The sequence below is a fragment of the Parus major genome, chromosome 5 (genome assembly GCF_001522545.3).
Source record: "Parus major isolate Abel chromosome 5, Parus_major1.1, whole genome shotgun sequence".
In the NCBI taxonomy this organism is placed as follows: domain Eukaryota; kingdom Metazoa; phylum Chordata; class Aves; order Passeriformes; family Paridae; genus Parus; species Parus major.
In genome coordinates, this window is record NC_031774.1 from 3,248,354 (window position 1) to 3,262,394 (window position 14,041).

General features: G+C 34.0%; 1 protein-coding gene across 3 annotated transcripts in view; it reads right to left on the reverse strand.

The window, feature by feature from the left end:
* ANO3 (anoctamin 3) overlaps positions 1–14,041 on the reverse strand; it is a 157,956-nt gene that overhangs the window by 5,819 nt on the left and 138,096 nt on the right. For all 3 annotated transcript variants that reach the window (XM_015630780.3, XM_015630781.2, XM_015630782.2), the window contains 12 exons: positions 12,998–13,080; positions 11,927–12,067; positions 11,405–11,569; positions 10,092–10,128; positions 7,883–7,994; positions 6,668–6,725; positions 5,162–5,259; positions 3,528–3,673; positions 3,267–3,419; positions 2,425–2,572; positions 1,112–1,192; positions 167–272 (listed from right to left, as the gene is read on the reverse strand). In XM_015630780.3, the coding sequence (XP_015486266.1) occupies positions 167–272; positions 1,112–1,192; positions 2,425–2,572; positions 3,267–3,419; positions 3,528–3,673; positions 5,162–5,259; positions 6,668–6,725; positions 7,883–7,994; positions 10,092–10,128; positions 11,405–11,569; positions 11,927–12,067; positions 12,998–13,080 (1,328 nt within the window). The remainder of the gene's footprint in view (positions 1–166; positions 273–1,111; positions 1,193–2,424; positions 2,573–3,266; positions 3,420–3,527; positions 3,674–5,161; positions 5,260–6,667; positions 6,726–7,882; positions 7,995–10,091; positions 10,129–11,404; positions 11,570–11,926; positions 12,068–12,997; positions 13,081–14,041) is intronic.

Genomic DNA, 14,041 nt, shown 5'->3' on the forward strand with positions numbered 1-14,041 from the left:
AATTCAGTTTGAAGCAGCTGATAGACAACAGTTTGGGGAACACTTCTTTTTCCTCTCTCTTGACTGTAATGAACAAACAATTGATTAAAATGACAATTTACTACTGTGAAGTATCAACTCAAGACTTCTAAGAAGTAGAAAGGACTTGTTCCCTCCCACAACTAACCTCAAATACTATTATGAAGGCCAGCCTTGCTGCCAGGACATGCCAAAACTGCAAAGTGAATTCATATGGAGTTGAACTCCATGGTGGGGCTCTGTAGTCTCTGTACCTGCAAAGCAAAGAGAAACCCAGTAAATTACCCTGCTCAAAAAACCTAGACATGGTCAAGTGGTCTCTAGCTCATCCCAGATCTGGCTAAAAGGAGAGAAATTGAAGTGAAAGCAGACTTCAAGAGGTATTAAACAGAAAGGGAGAGGAACTGTCCAGAATACAGGCTATTAAATAAATCTGTTTATGAAACAGTACTTTCTGCTTCCAAAAATCCAGAGCAAACTGTTCCTTTTATTATTACAAAGCTGGAGTGTTAAGTGTGTTGATTCTAAATTGGTTCTTGTCTTTGCTCATAAGCATTTGATATTCTCCAGACAAAGTCTGCATAAATGAAATATGTTTCTAATTAAAGTTCTAATTAACTCACTGCAAAACTGCAGAAGTCTGAAAACAGAAGTGCACTCATGTCATATTTCATTTTTATGCTGTATTTCTTGTATTCATCTTGTATAACTGCAATCTCAACCTGGGTTAGAGAGGTAACAAAAATTTTAATTGTGTATTTTAATTAATTGACTTCAGAATGCTTAACAAAATCAAAATGAGAATTTTTACCCTTCTTGACAGCTGATAAAACTTTAAAATTAAATAACTCATAGAGACATGAAAGATAATGACTTGCATGAGTCCTGCAAAAACTTCAATCACAGCTTTCCAATATGTGAGTAGTGTATCCTACCACACACTCTTTTCACCTGAGGCTTCCATGTGGAACAAACATGAACTCCAACACTTTTACAGGCAAAAAAGAAATGCCAGCAATTTCAGCACTTTTAATTTACTGTCTGCATTAATATCCATGCCTGTATTGTAATAAGTGAGAGCACTGAAACATACCTACAGTATCCTGAGTATCCCATCCCGAGTTCACTCAAATCAAACACTGATAAACTGCTGTTGACATATCCTTTTAAGCATCTGAAAGAAAAAGCCACATGGGCAGCACTTTCTTCATAAATTGGTTATATAATAAACATCCTGCATGTAAACATATTCTGCTATCAGATATTTTGCTTATCAGGACAAAAGCAATTCTAAAGTTTCATGCCAAGAATTAAAGTTTATTGGAAAACAAACATTAACATCTGTTTCAGGTGTAGTGCTGTTTAAAAGTCTATTTGCAGCACTTCTTATGGTTCTGCTTCTTATCTGCTGGGAGATATAAACCAAAAATAGCTGCTACAGTGTTTTTAGCTGTTTCCTAAAATGACTGAACTTGGAAAGATGGATAGAAATCCAGAGAGCAGAATAATTTAACATCTCTGCAGAATCAGCCACCAATAATGCAGCATAAAGAAAAAAAAATAACAAGTTTTGTGAGTGTCCACCAACAGTAAAATTATATATACCAAATAGTGATATTAAAGACAAAAAATTATTACTATAAATTACAGAAGTCATGTAAATATATTGATTTATGACTGTAGGAGTGAATTTTTGCTGTTTCTTGAAAACCACAGACATGTAAAACATCCTGTCTTCTTTGAAACATGTCTTGTAACTAAAGTATATTTGAAAAATAAAGAAGATTTAAGAAGAGATGCATGAGAAAACCTTTTATAATCTGTATCTTCAGGTTTGCTGTAATACCTTAAATCACTATTGGCAAAAGAAGAAACAGAATTACACAGTTCTCTCTTAAATGGGTAGTGTGCATTAAGCACTAATATTTTTCCAATACTGTCTCTTTTCATCCTGTCCCCCCTCATTATTTTTGTCCATAAATTCTCTTTTCCTGTGACAGCTCAGGAAGAGTAAACATCTGTTTTTGGGAGCATATATGTGTGTTTGAGAATGTACTGGGAGAAAACAGTATAGACCTAGTGCAGAAAAGAAGAAAAGCTTATCTAGAAAAGATCTGGAAATTACTGCAATGTACAAACTTTTTTGTTTGCATTCAGAAGGGAAGACATGATTTTCCACTTATAAATCTAGCTACTTTGCAAACTCTTTGGAATGGCTGACTTACTTGCATTTCACATCTGTGAAGGTTTGCAGAGATGTAAAAGGAATGTATCTGATATATGTTATCATAGAAATACAGTGGTAAATTGTGCTTCCAGAAATGTATCTATGCTATCATAGAAATACAGCAGTAAATTGTGCTTCCATTGAAAAATACATGTATATATAAAGAATATCCTAATTACTTTTCTTGTCTGTACCCTTGATCTGTGCAGGGACCATATTTGTATGCATAGACAAAACGTGGAATGTAATCAGAAGTAATGGCAATAACAAAGGCATTGGTGATGACAGCCAAAACACCGATTCCTTCCAGAATTCCATACCAAATACCTAAAACAAGAGAAATTTCAACAAAGCAGTCAGTTTTTTATAGTCACATTAAGGCATATAAAGTCATACTAGTGCTAATAAAGTCATTATTAGTCATACAGCTTTCCTTTCTTATTGAGAATGAGTTATGAGACAGAAAAATTAGTCCAGATTAAGCCATGTCCCCACACTCCAGCCACCACCCACACCACCCAAAGGAAATCTTACAACAGGGCACAACCTGCTGAGAAGATACAGCTAACCAACAAAGGCATAACCACAGTTTTTTCTTATAAGGATACAATTAAAATCTCCAAATAGGAGATTCTGGAAAGAGATTTCTTATTTAGCTCAATTTTAAATTAAAAGTTAACTCAGTCCTTTTATTTCATTTCTAAATTCAATTGATTTTACACCTAGCTTCACAAATCAGAAGCCTGAAATACTTTTTGCCTGTTTTCAATATTCAAACTATCATGATTCCTTATTGTAAATGGGGAACAAACTTGAGGAATCCCCTTAGCAAAGCAACTATCCTTTTGTAGCCTAAAAATAAAGATGTCACTGAAATCTGTTGGTCATGTTACCATCTTGACACATTAAATACTTCAGGGGTTAAGGTGTTTTCAAGAGGAAAATAAAAGATGAAAGAAATAAAAGAAGATAAAATACAAAGAGATGATTCCTGACAGTGACAGGCACCAGGTTCTCTCACCTATATCTGTTGCTCTTGCAGGCATAGGTCTTCGCCACTGAGTGACAAACTTGTATGCATCTAACCTGATTTCTATGATATTGTTCAGCAGTGCCAGGAGAGGTGCCAGTGGGAAGGCAGCAACAAAGATGGTGGTGAAGCCAAACTGTAAAACTAGACAGGCATTTCTGTGGTTAGAAATTGTAAATTCCAAAAAAATCTCTTAACACGCAACATAGTTCTGTTATCTGAAGAAAACCAACACCTCCCAAATTTGCTCACCCATCTCTAAATATTCATCCATTAAACCATGGAGATTCATAGGTTGCAGATTCCAATCTTTTTCCCACTGAGGTAGAGAAATTTTATTCTCCATTGATTGCCCTCTTCTCTTCATTTTGCGTCGTGACCACCAATTCTGTAATAAACTTTATTGGATAAAGAGAGTATTAATGAATGTATCTGCTCAGATAATTAAAATATGTTCTGATACTCTTTCAAAATAAGTGGGCCTTTTTTGAACAGCACCTGGATGATTACTTAGGTATTTTATGGAAAATTTTACAATATCATCTCAGATACAAAGCAAAGAACTTAAAAAAAGATCTCAAAATTCTGCATTATAATTTTCATTATGTCTTTAATGTAGCATGTTTGGCATTGTACAAATAAGCTTTTTAGAATATGGAACTTGCTTGAATAGACTTTTTTTTTTTTGGTAGGATTTATCTGGATGACTAAATAATTTTTTTAAATAATAACCACCAAGAAAAAGAAATCACACATAGCAAGAGCACTAAAAAGTAAACAATGTTTTATCTTCAATCCTGTAAAAGACAAACCAAGTAAGCAGAACTCAGTAAGAATGCCATACTAAAATACACTGAGGAGCAGAATACATATATTTTGGAACAAACCTAAAGATTTAGATAGCCTACAGAATATTCCTTTTCTTAAAGCAGGAAAAAGCATTTAAAAAGGTGTTGCTGAATGCTAAAGGTGGAAATATTTAAGACAATTCTTCATAAAGCTGTGCAGTGGTCTTTTCACAAAGTACAATCTCCTTAATATATAAATATTAAGGAGATAGTAGGCTCATGAATTAAACTGTTATTTAAATTAAAGATATTATCCAGTACTGAGACATGAACCAACTAAAGACTACTATTTATTTATAGATATTATGGAAAAGAGACTAAAGGTGGGAAATAACTTTCTTGTAAGTATTTTTATAAAAAGGCTTCTCTTTTTTCTCAAGCTAATTTAGTGTTTGGCTCTTGATTTCTCTTGTTACTGAAAGACAAACTGTTGCCTATGTTGCAAACAATGGTTTTGTACAAACAAAACATTTCTTTCCATAACAGAATATAAACATATTCTAAAATAAATTTTAGACAAAGTTAACATCCTGCTTGGCTGAGAAGACAGGAAGCCTGGCAGTTCAAGTGGGCTTCTCAATTTCAAAAATCCTCATTCCACAATACACAGCACATGGTCCCTCATTTGCAGAACAATTGGAATTGCATGTTGTGAGCAAAATCCTCTCCAACATATTTGATAATTGTGACTTCAATTAGAAGTTACTTTTTCAAGGTAGAGACTTCAATGATCAATATTTTACTGGAAATACATTCTTCCCATTCCAAGAGAAGACTTTTAGCTCATTAGGCATTTCAGAGGCTGAACATCTCTGTATTATGGAAAATGAAATCGTAATAAACAATTTGGATGTTTAACATATCCTGAGAAGCTTTATCTTAAAGCAGAAGTTAATGCTCTCCTTGGGAATAAAGTGACAATATGTGAGGTGCAATGAGTGAAAACATCCTCCTAACACATAACCATTTCTCCTTGTCACTGAATCATGCTAACATGTATTTACTGTTTTTAAAATGAACTTTAACATCTGAACTTACGGATAGCCTAGTTCCATGAAGTTGTTCCACATTTGTTTTAAAACCATAATAACTCCCATTTGTAAGCACAGATCTATCAAGCAGCCACTAGGATGACACTGAAATGAAGTGAAAGAGATCACTTACTAAAATCAGAGAATTCCTTTATTTTTATTTGTTCAGAGTGAAAATAAAAAATATTAAGTATATGTGGTGAAAAATACTAATCTCCATCTGCATAAATATTAAAAGAAATGTTAATAAGATAAATATTAACAGACCTTTAGACATATTGTTAGATATTAGATCATATTGCCTAATATAAAGGTTTGTGTGCCAGATATATGATAAATGATATAGACCATTTCACTTAGACCAGTAAGTACTTACTCATTTCAGAAAAATGGAGCAATATTTCATTTGCAATAATCTAAGCCTAAAGAGAGATTTACTAGCAAAATTTCTGGTACTGATATGTTTTATACACACACACACACACACACATATATATATGTACTGCCATATCAAAATGTTAAGGAATTACAGAACCTTTTTTTTTCAATTAATGGACTACAAAGTTACAATATTTTACTCTGGGGCTACCAAGTTTCAGTAGAAGAAATCTGTTTTTCAGAGAAAAGAGGAAACTTCAGCATACTGGTGGGTTGCAATTCTAACATTCCTGTTAAATTTTGAAAATATTATTTTTCTTCTTTTAGAATTCTATAGAGTTATAGATCAGTTTGGGTTGGAAAGGACCCCTTAAGATGACCTAGTCCTGCAATAAGTACTGCCATTTTCAATTAGATGAGTGCCATCCAACCTGACTTTGAATGTTTCCAGGGATAAGACATCCATCACCTCTCTAGGTAACCTGTCCCAAAAAAAAAACAACCCAAAAACTCTTCCTAAACCTGCTCTAAATCTAGCCTCTCTTAGTTTAAAATAATTAACCCTTGCCCTGTCTCAATAGACCCTACTAAAAGTTTGCCCCCTTCTTTCTTATGAGCACCTCTAAGTACTGAAAGGCAGCAATAATGTCTCCTTGGAGCCTTCTCTTCTCCAAGCTGAGTATCTCCAACTCAGCCTGTCTTCACAGGAGAGATGCTCCAGACCTCTGATTCATTTTGTGCCTCTCCTCTGGACCCATTCCAACACATCTGTGTTTTTTTTCTGTGCTGATAGAAATTTATAAAGTTGATTAAAAAGCTGATGACTTTACATTTATGTCCTCTATCCAAAAATTCCAAGTACAAGATGATTCCAATCTTGTAGGACTCATAGTGCTTGTGAGGTAAGGGACTATTCCTGATGGTTTTTCCCTAAGACAGAGGCAGAAAGAACTTGTGTTCTTGGGCAGAGTCACTCAGCACACTGGAGAACACAGAAGGAAAAACCCATCCTATCCTTTGCTAAAAATAAGAATTTAGTATTTGCTGCATTTGGAATAAAATCTTTAAACTGGGATTCAGCCATTTCCTTTTTACTCATGGAAATATCACAGGAACACAAAACAGGATTGTTTACCTCTTCCAGCCTCCATCTGTTGAAAAGCTTGTTGTACTTTCCTGGGCGGCCTGCAAATCTGGAAAATAAGATTTCTGTTTCTCAGTGGACATTCCAGGAACACCCTGTATCAGTGGTTGTTTCATAACATCCACTGAATTCAGGAAATGTCAACAGAATAAATCACACAGGCTTAAATCTGGTGTGTCCATAGGATATGGAAGTTTCACAATGCAAACAAAGACAAGTCATCCTAAAGTTTTATCATGTCCTGAATAAAAACCTTAGCTTCAGAGATTTTAGATGTTAGATATTCAAAATCTAACCTGCTTCTAAGATAAGCAAGCCATTACAATTAATAGGAATTAACTGCAGCACAGGGATCTGCTTGCCAAGGTGAAGTGTACACTGAATTTGTAAAACAATCTTGATGACCTCAATGAAAGTCATAAAAGAGAGAGAAAAACCCATGCCTGTCCTATTAGATACAGGAGAGAGGAAGACACAAACAAATTTTGATACTGTATGGCAAATAGACCACTGAATGCAACAAGCAGATTATCACCAACAGTCTTTACTAGGCTTTTTTGTTTCTTTGCTTGTTAGTTTTTTTTCCCAAACCATCTTGAACTGAAATTATACTATAAAACTTTATAGAAGATACCATGAAATACTCTTCAGGTTCTGTGGGAATGGTAAGTGTGGCCATAACAAAATTGAACTGAAGATGAAGCAAGGTTAGATCTGGGCTGTATCTCATGCTCTAAGCTAAAGATACACACAAAAATTGGAACAACAATTTTTGCTTCCTACTCTTGTGTAAGATTTGCCAGACAATATTTACTATTTACAGAAATGCATTCTTAGAAATGTAACTCAAGGGGAACAAACAAGAAAATATTAATAAAGCCTATTAACACAGGGCTAAATACAGACCCACATCTAGGAAGTGACTGCATTTTCTAAAGTTCTGAGTTCTTATTTAGCAGGGAAGTCACATACACCTCATAAAAAAGTAGAATTTTTACTCTCAAGTTTCATGAGTAAACATTTAGAGGGTCCAACCCCTCCTTACATTTGGAAATATTTAGTGTTGTAATTATGCCCAGAAACCAACTTGTATCTAAACCTCACAGTTCAAGCTGTCACTGTTTTTTCTACAAATTTACAAAATCTGTGAAGATTTTGAGTTCTGTGCAAGTTTTCTTTTAAGTGCACCTGGCAGAGATAACTTACCTGCCAAGAAAAAAGGCAATGTAGAAGATGGAGCTGTTCAAGTTGACAAACTGGAAAAGGAACATTTTCAAGGCAAAGCTGTTTTCCCACTCAGATTCTGTTCTAGGGTGCTCTTCAGAAAGACACAATATACATTATATAAACAAAAATTAAATTGAGTTATGCATAAGTCTGCTCACAAATCAATCAACACTAACAAAATAAGTGATGGTTTTAAGTCATGGTGCCCTATCATGTTGCAATTGATTTCTTTTCATTGCCCCAGCTCAGATTATATTGTTTCTATGTATAAACAGAAGATAGAAGCCCCTTGGTTCAGAATAAATCATAATACTATGGGAAGAAACCTGTTTCACTTCCATGAAAACATTTGGAAAGTAGTGTGAATTTTTTATCTTAAGATTAAAGGTATTTTGATTCAAAGAAAAAAACTCAACACAAAAAAACCACAAAAAACCACAAAACCCAACCAAACAACAACAAAACCCCCAAACAAACAAACAAAACCTAAACCAACCAACCAAACCCCCCCCAAAAATGTGAAAGCACTTGGAATCAGTGGAGCAATAGATGGGGGATGCCAAGGGAAGCAGAGGTGAAAAAGTCAACTAAAAGCCAGTTGATCTCTCATCCACACTTCTCAACTTCTAAATACTCCAGTAATTACTTCATTAATTACTTCATCCTCAAGCCTTCCCTTTCATAATTCTTGTGGAGTGCCAAACAGTTCATAACTCAATGAGGAAAGGACAGAGGTTCTTTCTTGACTTCTTTTAGAAAGCAATGTAGAAATGTGTAGTAGGGCTACAAGTGTTCTTGTGTACAAGTGTGTGGGTCTGCACTGCCTTGGATATCTGTCCTTAAGGTTTGAAGGACATCATGTCTGAATTAGAACTCGGTGATAATGTTTACAAATTAATTTTTACAAAACCCATCTTTGATGGAAATATCCAAGTTGGAATACAGTACACTGGTAAAAGTTATAAAGCACAGGAGTTGCAAAGCACATGAGTTGTAAGCCTAAACTGCCTGGATTTGTCAGTTAAAATCTGTAACTACTCTGGTGAAATGATGACTAAATTTGGATAGAAATACCCAGGATACTAGCTTTACACATGGACAGCTGTTCCCATAAGGGTTCCTTTTCTGATGTAAAGCACCTTAGCAAGAAGAATGAGCTACCTGTCTGAAACATCTAAATCTATGAGCTACCTAGCTTGAACACCTAATGCTCCATTATGTTCCATTCAAGAAATCATTTTTTAAAAAAAATCATATATTGTAGGAAAAAACTGCTTATACACTTAAATAATTATTTTCTTTCCCATTCTGTGACGTGCAACAATACAAAATATTTTAAAAATAATAGAAATAAGTTTGATATGAACAGATACTTTAAAATTTTTTAATAATTTGAGTAAGTTGACTATAAATTCTGAATTTTTCTAGCCTGTTCTACTGCCTGTTACCTGAAGCACTATAAAGTTTTGAGCACCTTGTTTAATGCTTTAACTAAAAGAGGGATCTGTGGAATTTAAGCAGCCAGGTGGCATTTAACCAAGACAAGATTATTTGCATAATTTGACATGGGTTAAAAGTGAGCATGTAAAATGAAACACTAAACATAAATACATTGACACAGCCAGAGATCTTATATTCTGTCTTTGCTTTCTTGTTTTCTATTAGCTAGAAAACTTTGTCTGTGATTGAATCATGACTAGAGGCTTCAGTATAAAATTTTAATGTCACAGAAATGGAGCTACTTTAAAATTCATGACTTAACATTTTTATCCAGGACAACTTCATTTTATCTTAACCCATTTTTTTCTGATCTGAAAGATTAAATTGATTTAGTTTTAACTTGTTAAAAATAATAAAAAATAAACCAAGCATTTGGAGAAAACGGAGAAAAACCCTTTAGCGCAATAAAAAAGAATAAGTTTTGACTTTTGCTCTGAAATAAGATTATTGTTTTTCAGTGTATACTATGAAACATTAAAAGTAGAGGTATAAGAATAAATTCCTTAGTTTTATTTTTTTCTTCAGTGAAATAATAATTTTTTTCTTTCTGTGTTATTTCTCACTTGGTTAGAGAAATGCCAAAAACATATTTCATAATGAAGTTTTCAAACACTTCTTTAAACGTAAATTTAATAAAGGTAAATGTCACAGCCATCCAGAACCATACAATGGGTAAAGACCTACATACCTAAGTCTGTCAGGAGATAGGCAACCTTTTCATATACCTAAAACAGAAATGAAATGGTGTAAGTGTTGGACATCCTGGCTGATGTGATGACAAATCTAAAATGAAAACAAGCATCAAAAGCATCAAAAGCAGGACAGACAGGGGAGAGTGATGCTGTAGCTATGTTATCTGTATAGTGTCCTATAAAAACTTCATTCAACTCCTCCAGTCCCACTTGCTTTATCCATGTAAATGTATATAAGCATGTATAAATGTACATTAAATACACAATAACTATAAACCAAAACCAAATAGATCAAGAGAAATATTCAGGTATCAGTGGTTTTCTTAATGAACAGTTAGATGCTTATCCTATAATTTCAAGAATGGACTTATGTAATCTAAAAGAAGGCAAAAAGCCTTGACACAGTTTTCCTTTGCATGAATCTGGATACAGGTTGAGGATATCAGCCTTGTACTGAAAATTTATCTCTCTATATATTTACTATCTCCAGTTTTTATTTTAAATTACACTTAGCCCCAGGCAGTTGCCAACTCTGAAATATATTTCCTTGAGTATACTATAAACAGCAAGTTAGTTTTGATAGCTTTGCTTGTTCACTTGAATGTTTTTTAATGATGTGGAGTGATCATATATAATAATAGAAATAACTACAGGACTGTGGAAGAATTATTGCAGTGAATGCAATGCCTTAAGAGAATTAAAAGGCAATGTTACTGTTAAGCTGGGTTATTATTCTTTTTGAGCTGTTTCTGCTTGCATGGGAACAGAAAGACAATAAATAACAATGCAGCTGAAAAAACAGAGTTTCTGTCTGTGTAATGCTATAAGAGCAAATGATTTCAGCCTGTTCTGTTACATGACAGAAAAAACTTAACAGCAAAATCATATATCAAAGTGATTCTAGGACTGTGCAACATTGGTATCAGAGCTGCATTTTAATAAGAAAGGTAAGAATCCAAAGTAATTAATCAAAAACAACCTGGAAACCAAATTCTAAGTCAAGAAAATAATGTAGTTCCAATCAGAGATCTACTGAAAAAGGTAATATTAAAAAAATACAAATGTAAAAGGCAGCAATCTGTAACTTGGTGCCATAAGCAAATATGTGCAGTGACAAATTAAGGAGGAAATAGAGAAAAACACTGACAAACATTTTATCAGAGGAGAAAAACCCACTGCAATACTAGCTTCAGACACTGCTACATGAATAAGCATGAACATGTACATATCTAATACATGGTTAACTCAGTAAGCTTGTAAAAATTACTCTTTTAAATTAATTGCTCCTTTAAAAGAACAGAAGACTTACAACATTGAGTGACATGATGATCATAAAATTGATACAGACTCCAGTGCCAGAAGTTGCAAACTGCCAATACTTCTTGATGAAATACCACTTGAAAGAAGCAAACTGCTCCATGGCTACCAGTCGATACACCACAACTGCAAACACTGCAGTAAGGACCAGTGAAATCTACAGGTATGTATTTATGAGCAGAGGTATTAGAACAAAAGAAATCACATCTGAAATAAAATCCACTGAAATAATAAAACACATGTTTTAAAGATTGATATTTGTCTTGGAAAGTAGAATTTGAGAGAATAAAAAAAAATAGATGAGTTAAAACATTTCTTTACTGTTCTTTTACAATATAACTATATTCCATCTTGTGAAACAAAGAGATCCCTGAAGAAGCAGTAAGACAGACAATCAGCTTTGCCTACACTTTGTAAATCCACAAATCTTTATGAATGCAGTCATGCTGAGTTACTATTTACATCAGAATAAGATGAATTACAATACAATAACTCTTATATTATTAAACATCACCATGAAGAATATTCCTGAGACAGACACCATCAGTCGACTGAGTTTATCAGGGAAAGGCTGAAAAGGTTCAGGTTTTCCTGTGATGGGATTTACTCGTTCCACTTGGGAATATTTAGCTTCAAACTGGGGACGCAGCTCTTCCTGCAACGACAGGGTGGATTCCATTTGTTCTATTACTTCTGTCTCTCAAGAAGCAGACATACATGTGCTATAAAGCAGAATATTATACTGATACAAAGTATTTTTTATAATTCTTCAACTCAAGCACCTAAATAATTTGCTCTTTTGAAAATCCTTGGAAGCAGTGCCAGAGATCAGCAAAGAACAGAAACCACAGGAGCCTTTCCCACTAATGTGAGGGTGTTAAAAAGAATCATGGATCATATTGCTGACTTAGACACTGGATTGCCTGCAAAAATTGATAAGAAAACTATAAATCAGGGCCAGTTATAATGGAGTTTTTTGTGTTACGAGAGCATTTATTAAAAGCTGCCAGCTTCCATCTACCCATCCATGGAAAGCTGTAAAACAAGTGAAGTCTATGGACTTAAACTGCAATTAAATTGCCAATATAGGTAAAGTACAGCTTTGCTGAGTAGCGATTTATGGAAGAACAAAATTTTATTATTGCTGATGCTGACAGCAGAATGTTCAAGGATAAGCTATGCCTCTCCAAACTATACAAAATCTAGTTTCTGTCTTGTTGTTTTTCTTGGTCCTATTTTTATGCAGGATCAGGAATTTCCAGAACAAGAAACCATGGAACTGAAAGGCAGCTATGCTGACATCAGAAGTAGCTCCTGTCCTCTGTACAGGAATTATTTCCTCTCATTTTTTCCAAGGATACTTCTAATAAATGTAGAATTATATTTGGAAATATAATGTTAGTTGCAAAAGGCAAAATATCCTTGCACAATCTCAAGCACACCTTTGTATTCTGCAACTATTGCTATAAATGTAAATAGCATCTGAATGACAAACTCAGATGATTGACATACAATATGGGTTGATACTGAGACTTCAACCAATGTGATAGCAAGGCTTTGCATGTTTACTTCTGTTTCTTCTTACCTCTTCATCTTCCCAGTCTATGAGGTCCCAGTCATAAGTTAATACAGCTCTTCGTCTTTTCCAAAACTCTAGAAAGACTGTGGCTGTGGAAAACAATTGTACTTTAATTACAGGGGGGAAAAAAGGGCCATGCAGATCTTAAGAAAATCATCAATGTCACATGTATCATTAGCCACTTTCTGACAGTTTTCCTCATAGAATCTGAAAACTCTAAGTAGTTTCAGGATAATCCCTGTTAAATTTAAAATACTGTTTGACAATGTTTATCTAAGAATCATATTTTTGTTGTCTGCAGTGTATGTACAGAGATAAATACCTGTCAATATGAGACATTGCCATCCCTTTAAATTCATCATTTTGCTTTTCATTTTATTCACACCATAAAATCTTCTCTTGAAGAAACAAGGATACACATGCACAATGATATCTATTAATAAAGAGCTAACAGCTATCTCATTCAGTTCAAGTAAAACACCCTCATTTCTTTCCCAGCTATGTTTTATACTGAAGCAGTTTTGCTACTAGAATAATTCTTTAGACAATTATTTCTAATCCAGTTGTGAGACCATAATCAGATTCTCCATGTACTTAGGGGTTTTTATAAGATAATTACAACTAATAACTCCAAATTTCCAAAACATCACAGTCTACCACTGAGGGTAAGACACCTTGTTTAGGGTGTGATTCCTGACAAAACATAGAATTGTCCAATTGTTCCTTGGAAAACAATGAATTCAAACAGGAAGTAAAAAAATTTGCTTCCTTCTGTGACTGCTCAGATGGATTTCTAACTCAAAATAAACAGGATGGTGTTTATCAATATTTCTGTACTGTTTAATATCTTTTTGGGTTTCTATATGTACTTGATATATAATTAGTTACATATATTATACCTATATCTACATAAATATACATGACTTATCTATATAATATATTAAAGCACAGCAACCAGAAGTTAGCAGAAGTTCACCATACCACTATAATCCATAAATAATGAATTGTTAAATGAAAGGAACTTGTCCCTGACTATTATTTCTAGGTAGT